At 37.1% G+C, this 15,290-nt stretch overlaps 1 protein-coding gene across 4 annotated transcripts in view; it reads right to left on the bottom strand.

Annotated features, from left to right (window-relative positions):
* Window positions 1–15,290, bottom strand: part of LOC106823574 (P2R1A-PPP2R2A-interacting phosphatase regulator 1) — a 77,650-nt gene that overhangs the window by 49,078 nt on the left and 13,282 nt on the right. For all 4 annotated transcript variants that reach the window (XM_014829401.3, XM_014829400.3, XM_014829402.3 and 1 more), the window contains exons 4-5: window positions 789–832; window positions 633–687 (exon numbers count right to left, since the gene is read on the bottom strand). In XM_014829401.3, coding sequence (XP_014684887.1) covers window positions 633–687; window positions 789–832 — 99 coding nt within the window. The remainder of the gene's footprint in view (window positions 1–632; window positions 688–788; window positions 833–15,290) is intronic.

The raw sequence follows: 15,290 nt of genomic DNA, 5'->3' as shown, positions 1-15,290 counted from the left end.
CTTCTACTCAAATTTCAGCTCAATTCTTATTCTGTCATTATCTGAGACATCCATGGAAAAGAACCCTAAACATCATTCAACTACCACAACTAAGTAATCATAATGTGTACAGAGACATTAAAAGATGTTAGCAAGGGCTGTAACTAAGTTCCAAATATGTTTAAATTAAAGGTTGTATGTTAAAATGCTAGTGGGAGTATATGTGTTACAGGCATAAAAATGTAGTATTTTCCCAGTAAATCTACTGTCATTGGTTTAAAACTCTAATACATAGTTAATAAATTATGTAGAAGGGAGTGAAATCATTTATTATTTTGTCATCTAAGCGATTTAACTAGTACAACTGAACTTTCGTAAGGCCGACTAGGACAGAGAGGAAGCTGGTACACAATGATGGTTTGGTATCAGACAACTATTTACTTTGAACCCCACTTTCAAACAATGCTAGTTATTTTGATGGGTAAATCATAAACTTTCCTAAGAGCAATCAGAAATTATTTATGCAGCACATGTAATTTTAGTTTCAAATGAGAGCTTAGATTTCTAGAAATTACAGCAAAACTAGGTAGCACCAACACTGAAAATCAGTAACAATCTCAAGTTTTCTACAAAATTGAGTGTTAATACCATACCAGGTTCGAATTTTCTTTCCAAGGTTGACCTATCTGTATTGCGGTTTGTACCTCCCTATAAAAGAAAAGACATCAGTACTGCAGTTGCCTGTCTAAAGGAAAAGATGTGACCGAATATACAAATGATAGAATAGAAACTCAAAGTACAGTACTCACCATGTACGCATTGCTTCTCTATTTATTAAATCCATGCCTTCCTCCTGAAAGGTGAGAACATGAGAATGAACTGAATACAAGTTCCTATGGTTTTAAAAAGTGATTTCATTTGGCTGCACCTTTAGTAGTATTCCCCGAGCTATAGAAGGGCTAGAGTATAAACGAATTTCTAACAAGTGTCTGGTTCTCTTCATTTCATTGTTGCACCTACCATACCAAAGATTTATTACTTACACATTACAGTACATCCGATATGCAGGAACTGATTAGATGAAAAACTTTGTACATTTCTTCATTCAAAAGAGAAAACATCAAACATTCAATATTATACTATTTCTCCTACCATTAATACTATGATATTAATAAATAGTACTCACAGTTCAACACAAACTAAATGTCTATCAGTGTGGGTTTGCTTAAGTAAATAATGGTACAAGGGCCGGCCCTGTGGCTGAGTGGTTAAGTTCATACGCTCCACTTCAGTGGCCCAGGGTTCGCTGGTTCAGATCCTGGGCTTGGATCTATGCACTGCTCATCAAGCCACGCTGTGGTGGCATCCCACATAGAGGAGCTAGAATGGCTTGCAACTAGAATACACAACTATGTACTGAGGCTTTGGGGAGAAAAAAAAATGTTAAAAAAATAATAATGGTACAAGCATGATTTAAATCCAGTCATTGACATTGAAAAACATGTATTACATAGTAAGTAGGAAAAAATATAGGCACTATTTATGTAAAATTGTAAGCAAGAGGTATTCAGAAGGATGTTCACCAAAAAGTTAACAGTACTTATCAATGAGTAGTGAGATTTGGGGTAATTTGTTCTTTCCTTGTACTTTACCATATTGTTTGACCTTTTTATAATATTCAAGTATCATTTTTCACATGAATAGTTATTTTTAAAAATAACCCACATATGGAAAGACATTCTATGTTCATGGATTGGAAGACTTAACATTGTTAAGATGGCAATACTACCCTAAGTGATCAACAGGTGCAAATGTAACCCATAACAAAATCCCAATGGCATTTTTTGCAGAAATGGAAAAACCCATCCTAAAATTCACACGGAATCTTAAGGGGCTCCAAATAGCCAAAACAATCTTGCAAAAGAAGAATAAACTTGGAGGACTCACACTTACTGATTTCAAAACTTACTACAAAGCTACAGTAATCAAAACAGTGTGGTACTGGAATAAGGACAGACATATAGACCAATGGAATAGAAGAGAAAGCCCAGAAACAAACCCTTGCTTACATGGTCCAATGATTTTCAACAAGGGTGCTAAGACCATTCAATGAGGAAAGGATGGTCTTTTTAACAAATGGTGCTGGGAAACCTGAACCTCCACACACTAAAGAGTGAAGTTGAACCCTTCCTTACTCCACCTATAAAAATTAACTCTAAATGGATCAGACCTAAACATAAGACCTAAAACCGTAAAACTCTTGGAAGAAAACACAGAGCAGGGCTGGCCTGGTGGCAGAGTGGTTAAGTTCATGTTCTCTGCTTTGGCGGCCCAGGGTTCACAGGTTTTGATCCTAGGCATGGTCCTAAACACTGTTCGTCAAGCCATGCTGTGGCGGCATCCCATACACAAAGTAGAGGAAGACTGGCTCAGGTGTTAGCTCAGGGACCATCTTCCTCAAGCAAAAGGAGGAAGATTGGCAAAAGATGTTAGCTCAGGGCCTATCTTCCTCACAATCAAAAAAAAGGAAATAGAAAACATAGGGCAAAAACTTCATGACATTGGATTTGGCAATGATTTCTTCAATATAATACCAAAAGTACAGGTAACAAAAGAAAAATAGATAAATTGGACTTCATAAAAAGGTAAAACTTTTGTTCAGCAAAAGAGACTATCAAGAGAGTGAAAAGACAATCATAGAATTGGAGATGTTTGCAAATCATATATCTGATAAGGAATTAATATACAGAATATGTTAAAAAAAACCTACAACTCAACAACAACAACAAAACAATTCAATTAAAATATGGGCAAAGGACTTGAATAGTGTTTCTCCAAAGAAGATATACAAATGGTCAGTAGGCACATAAAAAAGATGCTCAACATCATTTGTCATTAGAGAAATGCGAATCAAAACCACAGTGAGCTACCACTTCACATTCATTAGGATAGCTATTGTTTAAAAATATGGAAAATAACAAGTGTTGGTGAGAATGTGGAGAAAGTGGAACCGTCATACATTGCTGGTGGGAATGCAAAATGGTGCAGACTCTGTGGAAAATAACTTGGTGGTTCCTCAAAAAGTTAAACATATGATCCAGCAATCCCACTCCTAGGTATATCCCAAAGAACTGAAAGCAGGGACTGAAATAGATACTTGTACACCAATGTTCATAGCAGCAGTATTCACAATAACCAAAAGGTGAAAACAACCTAAGCGTCCATCACCAAGTGAATGGATAAAAAAAATGTGGTATATCCATTCAACAGACTATTTTGTTGTTGTTAGTACTGTCAAGTGGATTCTGACTCCTAGCAACCCTGTGTACAGCAGAGTGGAACCCTGCCGGTCTTTCTGCGCCATCCTCTCACCTTCCAGTGCTATATCAGACAATGCTCTGCTGCAATTCATACGGTTTTCATGGCCAATTTTTTCGGAAGTGGGTGGCCAGTTCCTTCTTCCAAGTCTGTCTTAGTCTGGAAGCTCTGCTGAAACCTGTCCACCATGGGTGACCCTGCTAGTATTTGAAATACCAGTGGCATAGCTTTCAGCATCACAGCAACATGCAGCCACCACAGCATGACAAGCAACAGATGGATGGTATGGTCCTCTGACTGGAAAATGAACCCGGGCGGGGTAGTGAGAATGCCGAATCGTAACTACTAGACCACCAGGGCTGGCCAATAAGAATGAAGGTCTGACACATGCTAAAATATGGGTGAATCTTGAAAAAACTATGCTAAGTGAAACAAGCCAAACATGAAAAAACAAATATTGTATGATTCCACTTATAAGAGGTACCTGGAATAGTCAAATTCATAGAGACAGAAAGTAGAATACAGGTTACAGGAAATGGGGGGGGTGAAATGGTGAGTTATTGCTGAACAGGTAGAGTTTCTGTTTCACATGATGAAGTAGTTCTGGAAATGCAAAGTGATGATGGTTGCCCAACATTCTAAATGTGTTTAATGGTACTGAATTGTACTCTTAAAAATGGTTAAGGGGCCGGCCCGGTGGCGCAGCAGTTAAGTTCACATGTTCCACATCTTGGCAGCCCGGGGTTCTCTGTTTCGGATCCTAGGTGCAGACATGGCACCGCTTGGCAAAAAGCCATGCTGTGGTAGGCATCCCACATATAAAGTAGAGGAAGAGGGGCAGGAAGATGGGCACAGATGTTAGCTCAGGGCCAGGCTTCCTCAGCAAAAAGAGGAGGACTGGCAGTAGTTAGCTCAGGGCTAATCGTCCTCAAAAAAAAAAAAAGGTTAAAAAAACCTCCACAGTCCAAATTCATCCTGGCATTCTTATTTTTATTTCTTTATTTATTTTTGGTGAGGAAGACTGTCACTGAGCTAACATCCTTGCCAATCTTCCTCTATTTTGTATGTGGGACGCCATCACAGCATGGCTGATGAGTGGTGTAGGTCTGCGCCCGCGAGCCAAACCTGCGAACCCTGGGCCACCAAAGCAGAGTGTGGAAACTCAACCACTACGCCACCAGGCCAGCTCCCATTCTGGCATTCTTAAAAGCATATTTCACACATACTAAAGCATCTAGGATAGTGCTGGGCAAATACAGTGCTAAAAATTATTGGGAACATAAAATAAGCAGATGAGCGTTCCCTAAATAGGCCTAGAATCATATTTGAGAGACAAGCTTTATTTATATTGTCAGTACTCTCCAAAGTAAGCATGATCATAGCCCAGGAGGTGTACAAGATGATCTAGAGAAGCAAAAAGAAAAAAAATAGAAATTCAATTTTTATATTTTTTAAAATTTAAGATAGTAAGTAATGAAGGCTTGCTGATATTAGACATACAGATTGATGCAGGTGCCCTCACTCAGCCCACAGAGTCTAAAGATCTCATGAAAGAAGAGCATTTTTTTTTTGCCTTTAGCTAATGAGAACTAATTGCAGTTCGTCTGTGCCAAGTTAGGTGGACGTATACATATATTACCCAGTTTTAACTAAACCAAGTTCCACAAAATGCACAAGCACCTTAACAAGATTCCTACAAGAAACCTTGGACAGAAGGTTAATAATGAGAGTCTAAGTAAATAACAGGGAAATGGCAAAGGTGTAACTTATGCTACTCTTAGCACAGCTCATCATCTGCCACGTTATTGTGAAAACACAATGCTGAGCTAATCTGTTCTATCAAGGAGCTGGCTAAAATAATGTTAAATCCTTAAGACTATTGGAAATATGAATTCATATTCACTCTCAATAATCTACTATAAAATTAAATTAAAATTTTTCTGAGATCATTTCATCTTTATCTCATCCTTTTTATACTTCTATTTTGTATATATCCTATGATTCACATTATATACAAGCACAGTAGTATAGATGTCCATAAGGTAAATACAGTATACATATATTGGAAGCATGTGCTCAAACATTTTTTACTGATGCAGTGTGTGATCAAAAGTTTAAAGATTATTGTCTACAGTATAAACAAATGTTATGAGTAGTCTGTAATGGAAGAGTAGTGCGAGTTGTGTGAGTCAAAATTTGACCTAGGCCTTGAAAGATGTTTAAAATCCGGACAAGCAGAGAGTGGAGGGAGGGTATTCCCAAGCAGAAGGAACCACATGAACAAAAGTTTAGAGGAGAGAAAGAATATTCAGGTTGGAGGGTAATGAGACGAGCTCGGCTGAAACCAAGTTTGTGCTACAAAGCAATGAGAGAGAAAACTGGAGAGGTAAGACAGGGCCAGCTTTATAGGATCTGAAATAATTGAAGAGTTTTAACTTCAAGAGTTTGGGCAGAATAGCATAGTTGTTAGGACCACAGGCTTTGCAGCACACAGAACTGAGTCGAATCCCAGCTCTGTACCTCACTACCTGTGAGACTTTAGGCAAACAACTTAACCTGAGCCTCAGTTTCTCCAGCCATATGAAGATGCTGATAATAATGAGGACAATGAGGTGTTGTACATTCTTATCATAGTGCCTGGCAACTTATGTAAGTAGGTGTTCAATACAACCTAGCTATTCTTCTTCTCATTTAATAGGTAATGGAAAGCCATTGTAACTGTTTGCACAGGAGAGAAAAAGGTGAAAACGATGTTTTAGAAAAGCTATCTTGGTACTGGTTGTGGAAGTTGGATTAAACTGGCAGAGACAGGAAATCTATTAGAATACTGTTACAGTAATCTGGACCCAAGGGACAGAAGGAAGTAGTAATGGGAACAGAGAGGATGCTGTAAAGTAAGAATTAATAGGATTAGATGTCTAATTGGATAGAGTGGAAAAATAAGGAAGAACTGAAGATGAACCTAGAGCTTTGAGCCTTAAAACTGTGACTGACTATTTTGATGCCATTATGACAAAGGAGGGAAATTGGGAAAGGTAGTTTAAGAAGTTAATCAGTCTTTTAAAATAATGGAGTAACAGTAAATCTTTTCAGTAAAATGTAATTGCTAGTATAGTTCTTCCATTTAATCTTTATGTAGATGTTTTCCTGTAGTGAGAAGCTCAAAATATTTTGTAATTCATTCAATCAACAAGGAAAGAGCAAGTTTTCCCAGAACTAGGGCAGAATTTTACTTATTGTTCCTCCCATCATAAGTTGGAACATTAGCCAACATCAACTATTTTGAGGGTCGTTAGTAAAGGCGGGTTGGTTCTTTTATCAATTATATCTTGCCTATTTCCAAAATGAATATAAGATGGCTTATAATGAAATAAGATTGTTAAAATAAGGATAAAAGTTCAAGAGCCACGTAAGTGGCAAGGGCACGGAGTACTGTATCCTAGAAACCCACGTTAAGGAGAGATGCTGCACTTGAGCACTAAACTTACCTTTCAACTTTTTAGTACTGAGGGTAAAAATGGAAATGGTAAGTTACTCGCTTTTGCTCTCTAAAGAAGAGTATGCTGGAAAGATTTTAGTCGCCCAGTGCCAACACAGTGCTCAATAAACGCTTGTTGAAAGAATGAAACAATTTGTAACGTAAGAGAAAATTAAATTTCTTTTAAAACAAGCTGGGCTATTTCCTTAAAGAACGCCTCTTCCTAAAAGAGACTAGGTACTTAGTAGGTTCCAAAGAAAACTCAAAAAGATATCACAGAAATCTAATGTCATTGCTTTACTAGACTAGAAAATGGTGGCAAAGTCTGTAAGAAAGACTAACTGGGAAACCTAGCCAGCAGAAGAAAAGCTCACAGACACACCTTCCATAACAGATGATATCTATAGTTGTTCCTACCATAATCATGCCTGGTTCTCCAGTTGCTAAAATCTGTTTTAAAGGGCTTCATCTCATAAATCTCCCTTATACTTGTGTCTAACCCAATTTAACTTATCCAATTCAGGTAAGACAAAAACAAAACTGTAATATGTGTTGCTAAAGTTGCTTGCGGAAATATAAATACAAGGGATATACATTTGTGAAGATATAAATACAAGGGATGTACATTTCTGAAGATATAGATACAAGGGATGCTGGAAATGCATAAGTAGATAATTTTTAAAATTGATTTTACTTAAGACACTACAGACAAAGTCAGGTTCTTTCTGCATGCCAATGATTTTATATCCTATTTAACAAGTCAGGAAATAAAGTTATAGAACAAAATACTGGGAGCAAACCACTATAGACTGAATTGTGTCCCACCAAAATTCATATGTCAAAGTCCCTAGCCTGGAGTGCCTCAGTTGTGATTTTATTTGGAGATAGCGTCTTTGCAGATGTAGTCAGGTTAGGATGAGGTCATTAGGATGGGCCCTAACCCAATATGACTGATGTTCTTATACAAAGGAGAAATTTGGAGACAGACATGTATACAGGGAGAAGAGCATATGAACATGAGTCTGTCCATCTACAAGCCAAGGAGAGATGCCTGGAATAGATCCTTCTCTCACAGCCCTTGGAAGGAACCAACCTTGCCAACAACTTGATTTCAGACTTCTGGTCTCCAGAACTGAGAAAATAAATTTGCTCTTTAAGCCACCCAGTTTGTGGTACTTTTTTATGGCAACCCTAGAAAACTAATACACAAACTATTTCTGCAGGGCGGTTATTTATGTTTAGGGCTTTGGGAGATAGCGAACTAAAGGCCAAGTGCTTTTAAACCTCTTGAAATACAAACTCAATTGTTATTAGGAAAGAAAAATTACATTACAAGAATAATTCCTGAATATTTGCAAATTGCTATGTGTTTAGAAAATTAACTTCCACAGTAATCATTTCACAATATATACATATATCAAATCATTACATTGTACACCTTAAACTTACACAACGTTATATGCCAATTATATCTCACTAAAGCCAAGAAAAAAGAAAATGAACTTCCAGCTTGATGTTCTCAACCTCTCTAATTCCTAAAAAACACATAATAACCACAGTCAAGAAGAAATGATCCATTAACTACTTTAACAGGAAGGGGCAACTGAAACCATATACTTATTTAAATTTTGACCCAGAACCTAATATTGACTTGGGGCTGTGTGCTTATTTACAAATAAAGGCAAATTTAATCAAGTCAATTTATAGGAAATATGGGAATAAAAGAACATATTAAACAACACCACATGGAAGCAAAATCAGAATGTGGGGCATTCTACAGGACAAATGGCCTAGCTTCCTCAATAAATAAGTTGCATGGAACAAAAACAAAAGGGGAAAGTTGTTTTAAATAAAAGAGAACTAAGAGATATACCAATCAAACATGATTGGAACATGTTTGAATCAGTAAAAAAGGCATTTTTGAGAATCAGGAAAAATTGAACACGGACTAGTTATCAGATGACATTAAGGGATAAATTTTGTTAAATGTAATGATGGCATTGTGATTATGTAAAAAAAAAAAGTCCTTCTTAGAGATTCATATCAAGTGTTTACAGGTAAAAAGATATCAGGTATTTACTTTAAAGCACCCTTCTCCCCCCAAAATAGAAGGAAGTAGATGAAAAATGATGTACAAAATGTAAATAATAGTTAAAGCTGGATATTGAATACATGTAGGTTCTATTTTGTGTTTTTAAATTTCCATTTAATTTTTTTTTATTTTAACTTATATACTAGACATTGTGCACACATTAATTCCTTTCATCCTCACAATAATCCCATGAGGTAGCTACTATTTCCCCCGTTTTACCAAAAAATGAAATAAATGCCTTTATAAATATTATTAGCATGAAAGTTCAGAATGTAATGAGGTGAGAACCAGACATTTCTGTTTTGTACGTAAAAGGTTAAGTTCAACAGCTAAAAAGAAGCCATGGATGAAGAATGCAGGTAAAGAAATATGAAACTTAAGGTAGCTATTGGACCATTAAACTATTGATAATGTCTTAATTTTCCATTCAATCACTACCCAGATTGAAAGTTAATGTTATTTCTGTTTTCCCACTTCATTCATTTTCCACTTGTGTTTCATTTGAAATGCTTATAATATATATTCTCTCAATATGCAAATAAGTTGGTTTACAATTATATTACAAACCAGTTAAATTAGTCTTGATTTCAAGCTTCATAATAGAATAGCAACATGTAATCAATTTTCAAACATTTGGTCTAATTTAGAGGAAGCAACAAAACAAATTGCACAGATAAACCAGAGATCATTTTACTGGTTTTAGGTTCTTTCATTAAGAATTTCTAAAATGGCTACATAGTCACAAAGACAAACAGTAAAAGAATGTTTTATTTACTAAAAAGCAAAAGAATCTTTTTACCTTACTTTCTCACTAGTGGATGATAAGCTGGACCTTAGGGAAGCCATGGTGAGGGAGGGAGAGAGGGAAAGGAAGCAGGAGCTGGACAGCTAGAAAAGAGGGTTACAAGATGCTATGGCTTTTGTGCCACTGAAACAGGGAAAGGATGGCTGGAAAAGAATCCAGTAATTTGGGGCTAAATCTTGGCTCTGACACTAATTCTGGACATTGGATAAATTACTAAATTTCTCCCATCTTTAGTTTCTGATTGTATAAGGTTGTTATGAGAGTAAATGAGACCACAGATGTAAAGTGCCTATCACAGTGCTAAGTGAAGAATAAGTGCTTCCTAACAGTTAAGCCCCCCTTGAACAAAAGTCTGCTTGTAGTTGGGTCAAAACAAAATCCCACCAACAGTGGTGGAGTGGTGATTTGATCTTTTGAGTTCTGTGGCTAATCCTTGGATAAATAAAAGGTTTAATTCTGTATTAGGCTTTTGCTATTAAACACACACACACACACACACACCCCTGCACAAAACATAAGCCAGAGTGGTACAAGTGTTCCTGAACTCAGATCACTAAGAAGTGAAGACAAAAAGATAGCATAAAGATCATTTTATCTGTCAAATAAATTCATCTGAGGGTTTAAGAAAACCATGATAACTATGGTTATTATGAGCCTGAAAATTATCATTATTTTTGCCGAGGAAGATCCACCCTGAGCTAGCATCCACTGCCAATCTTCTTCCTCTTTTTGCTTGAAGAAGATTGTCCCTGAGCTAACATCTGTGCCAAGTTTCCTCTATTTTGAATGTGGGATGCCACCACAGCATGGCCACCGCCAAGTGGTGTAGGTCCATGCCCAGAAACTGAACCCAGGCTGCCAAAGATGAGCATGCTGAATTTAACCACTAGGCAATGGGGCCAGCCCCTGAAAATTAATTTTTGTGTATAGCCTTCATCGTCTTCTTTAAGATCTTTGGAAGAAACTAGATTCAAGGTAAAAGAACTTGCCATATTTCAGGAAATTATCAATTTATTAAGATAGTTAATAACCTAAATAAATGTAGGACTCCTCAGTTGTTTTTCTTTTATTTTTTAGAGAAACTATTCCTGGAATTAAAAACTTAATCACATGTGGCTTCACTTAGAATTATTGAACTATAAGTTGTCTTTTTTATTGAGGTAACATTGGTTTATAACATTATATACATTTCAGGTGTACTTCATTATAATTTGACTTCTGTATATACTACCTTGTGTTCACCACTAAAAGTCTAGTTTCCATCTGTCACTGTACAAATCGCCCCCCTTACCCCTTTTGTCCTCTCCCCACCTCCTTCCCCTCTGGTAACCACCAATCTGTTCTCCGTATGTATGTGTTTGTTTGTTGTTGTGTTGTTTCTTTATCTTCCACATATGAGTGAAATAATACGGTATTTGTCTTTCTCTGTCTGACTTATTTCACTTAGCATAATACCCTCAAGGGATCGGGAGAAGATATTTGCAAATCATACATCTGATAAGGAGTTAATATCCAAAACATATAAAGAACTCATACAACTCAACAACAAAAAACCAAACAACCCAATTGAAAAATGAGCAGAAGGTCTCAACAGACATTTCTCCAAAGAAGACATACAGATGGCCAATAGGCACGTGAAAAGATTCTCAACATCACTAATCATCAGTGAAATGTAAATCAAAACCACAATGAGATATCACCACACCCATGAGGATGGCAATTACTAATAAGACAAGAAATTACAAATGTTGCAGAGGATGTGGAGAAAAGAGAACACTGCTAGTGGGAATGCAAACTGGTACAGCCACTATGGAAAATAGTATGGAGATTCCTCAAAAAATTAAGAATAGAACTACCATATGATTCAGCAATTCCACTTCTGGGTATTTACCCAAAGAACATGAAAACACTAGTAATTCAAAAAGATATATACATGCCTATGTTCACTGCAGCATTATTCACAGTAGCCAAGACATGCAAACAATCTAAGTGCCCATTGAAGGATGAATAGATAAAGAAGATGTGGTATACGCATAGGTATTTTTTAAAAGAAAAATAAAATTTACATTTTTTAATACACAGCTATCAGTTTTGAAAGTCTTCTTATCTGTTTGATTTGATGAAGGTGACTAATGCAAGTGTGAATAGGAGAAGGCAGCAAAAACTGAAATTTAAAATATAAGTCAAGCTTGCTTTAATGTTTCTGATTAATTATTTCTAAACAGTAAGTCAATGTTGAATTACCTAAAATATTTATTGAGTGCCTAATGCATGTTAGCAACAGTATTAGTTAAGTTTAAAATTTTTAAAAAATCAAAATTCCAATTGAATCTTGACTGAAAATTAATCAAAAGTCTCTCTCTCTCTATATATATATATGTGTGTGTGTATCAAAACAGAACAAAATAACTGTTAACATAAGAAACATAGGGCAGAACATCAATAGAACACTTTGCTTATCTCCACCTTTCCTCTCCTAAGGCACCAGATGTTAAAATCACCTCATTCTTCCTGCCAGTTTCAGCCCATCATCAAAGCTTAGTGATAGGCATTGCCCAGAAAAGGCTGAAACAGTCATTAAGTCAGCAGAAACAAAATGACTCCATCAAACACCTTGGAATCTAGCTGGGGAAACCAAACTTTCATAAGATGGAATGACTTAAGGCAATCACTTTCAAGTAGTTCAGTACATCTGACTCTCGCTCAGATACTTGTTGTCTAGGCCCTTTCTCTTTTCAGGGATACTTTAGGAAATAGAAAAGGAGTTTGGTCTTTTCTCAAAGCTTATGAGGACTCATACAAGAGGGAAATGAAAGAATGGAGGGATTTAAGCCTAAGTGCAGAAATGAGGCTTGAAAATTACCTCTAGAATTCATTCATCCATTCCATCAGTATCCTGGTTAGTTCTTGAAATGCCAGATAACGAATTTACTAAATCTTACTTTCACATTATACCTTAAGAGTACATTGAGTTTTCTGTTCAAAAATATTTAACGAGTACCTACTATAAGCCTCAGCGCTGTGTCAGGCCCTGAGGATCCAAAGATAAGTAAGGCATTTTCCTGTCCTTGAGAAATTTGAAGTCTAGGTAGGAAAAACTAGGCCACAGGTAAGTGCCAGAACAAGTTATGATTTGTGGGCATTCAGAGGACAGAGAATCTAACTCTGTCTGGGGTCTCGGAGAAGGCTTCACAGAGGCTTCAACAGAGGAGGGAGGAATCATTAGACGGAGACGAGGAAGGACGGTATTTTACGGAGCGGGAAGAGACGTTCAGGCAGAGAGGCATACGTGGGGAACAGGGATGTTAAGGGTGGCTGAAACTTGTACATGATAGGGAATGGCAGGAAGTAACTTTTGGGAAATTTGGCTGAAACCAGATTGTGGTTTATGGACTTTAGCCTTTGAGCCCAATAGGAAACCTAAAGCATAGGTCCCTCTGAGTTCTTAAACCTCAAAGATATTGTACACAAGAAGATCACACCTGTTTTAGAAAGGCAGCCCTAGCAGCATATGCGGAACAAATTGAGGGTGGAGGGAAGATGGACTAAAAGCAGGATCTCAGGCCAGGTCAAAGATGAGGGTGTAAATGAAAAATGGGGGGATGAAGAGAAGGAGGCAGATTGGAGAGATGATCAGAAAGCGTAAAAAGAGTTAAAGACTGGCCTGAGGTTTCTAGCTGAAACCTATAAGCGGACGGTGGCCAAGAAAGGCAGTAAGAGGAGCGAGTTGGTGGATGGGGAGAAGATGAGTCCTCAAAAACACGTGTTGGACAAATAAATGTTTTCATGAAGCAGATAGTCTGAATTTTTATTAGGTTTTAAAATGTATCATATGACTTTTTAAGGAGTATATTACCTCACTAGTTATATTTTGCTTAAGAAAGGGTTAAAATCAGTTTGTTTTTTCTAATTTGTTAGAAGGTGGAGGAAACAGCCAAGGGTGTAAAAATAACAGCAGAAAATTCATATGTGGATAACTGAAAATTCACTACATATAAATTATGCCTGAAATTAGTGACAATTACTTCATCATCATAATTCACTATCAGAAAGATAGGGCTCTTAAGTATTTCAATATTTAGTGAGCCCTTATTATGGTTAAACCACAGTTATGACCCTCAGAGACCTTACACCAGACATGAAAGCAAATATCATACAAGAGACAAGGAAATGAGTCCTAAATGGAGGCAAATTGAGGTGGGAATAAAAAGCAAAGGTTAAGTGAATGGGCGTAGGGGGTGGGAGTGGGGGACAGGTAAGAAAGGCATAAGGCGGCATTTGAGTTGGGCCTTATAGGATGAGTTTCACAGCACAAGCAACAAAAAAGAGAAAGTGCTTGGCATGTTTTAGGAAAGGTTATTAGTCGTGTGTGAGTGGAAGGCCAGGTGTCTACAGAGAGACAGAAGTCTCAGAGGCCAAGAGGGTGAAGATGCTTGAAAACCTTGAAGGCAATACTCAAAAAGTTTGAACCGTGGAAAAATTACCTTCTTTGGTATACAAAGAAGAGATTATACCTAATAGCACCGTCTATTTAACTTTGGAATAGACATTCTCAGATATTTATCAGCCCTGAGCCTGGTTAGTTTCCATCCAGAGGATGGGCATAAAGGAAGTGTCAGATGGCTATGGACTACAGACTGACCAGAAACTCAGACTGCATGGTACTTACTAATCATGTCCCAGGGTTGATATTTCAAGAACATTTTTAATTCAAATCAATAATGCCACTAGCTGACCCTCCTCACAAAAGTCAGGAAACTTTTCTGGATAAAACTTACATAAAAGGAATAAATTGGATATATGATTTGTTGCTATATGGAATAGTGTTCTGAACAATGTAGCAGAGTTTCTCCTTCAAGCATCTATTCATAGTAAATGTGATATTGGTGATAATGCATGTAATATGCTTAGCACAGTGCCTGGCACATAGTATGTGCTCAATAAATGGCAAATGACTATTACCACCACTACCGCCATTATCACCACCATCATCAAACACATCTAGAATTCAATGTTTAGTGATCTATAAACAACAACTTGGATTATCTGTGGCAGATTTATAAAACTAAGCTATCTTTTCCCTGCTACCCAGAGTTCTTTATTCTTTTTCCCCGCTGATCTTTTAATTAGTTAATTTTTAAAATAGACTATTTTTTAGAGCAGTTTTCGGTTCACAGCAAAATTGAGTGGAAGGTACAGAGATTTCCCCTTCCTTCAGGTACATATAACTTCCCCCACTATCAAAAGCCCCACAAGAGTGGTAAATTGTTACCATAGATGAACCTACGTTGACACAGCATTATCATCCAAAGTTCACAGTTTACTTCAGAGTTCACTCTTGGTGGTGTACATTCTATGGATTTGGACAAATGTATGACGTGTATCCACCATTATAGTATCATAAAGAATAGTTTTGGGGCCCAAGTAGAGGTGTAATGGTTAAGTTTGCACGCTCTGCTTCGGCGGCCCAGGGTTCACAGGTTTGGATGCCAGGTACGGACCTAGCACCACTCATCAAGCCATGCTGAGGCAGGTCCCACATAAAAATAGAGAAAGCTGGGCACAGATGTTAGCTCAGTGACAATCTTCCTCACCAAAAAAAAAAGAGAAAGAATTTC

The sequence above is a fragment of the Equus asinus genome, chromosome X (assembly GCF_041296235.1).
Source record: "Equus asinus isolate D_3611 breed Donkey chromosome X, EquAss-T2T_v2, whole genome shotgun sequence".
NCBI lineage: Eukaryota > Metazoa > Chordata > Mammalia > Perissodactyla > Equidae > Equus > Equus asinus.
Note: the sequence above shows the minus strand (reverse complement) of the source record. Positions and strands in the feature narration are given on the sequence as shown.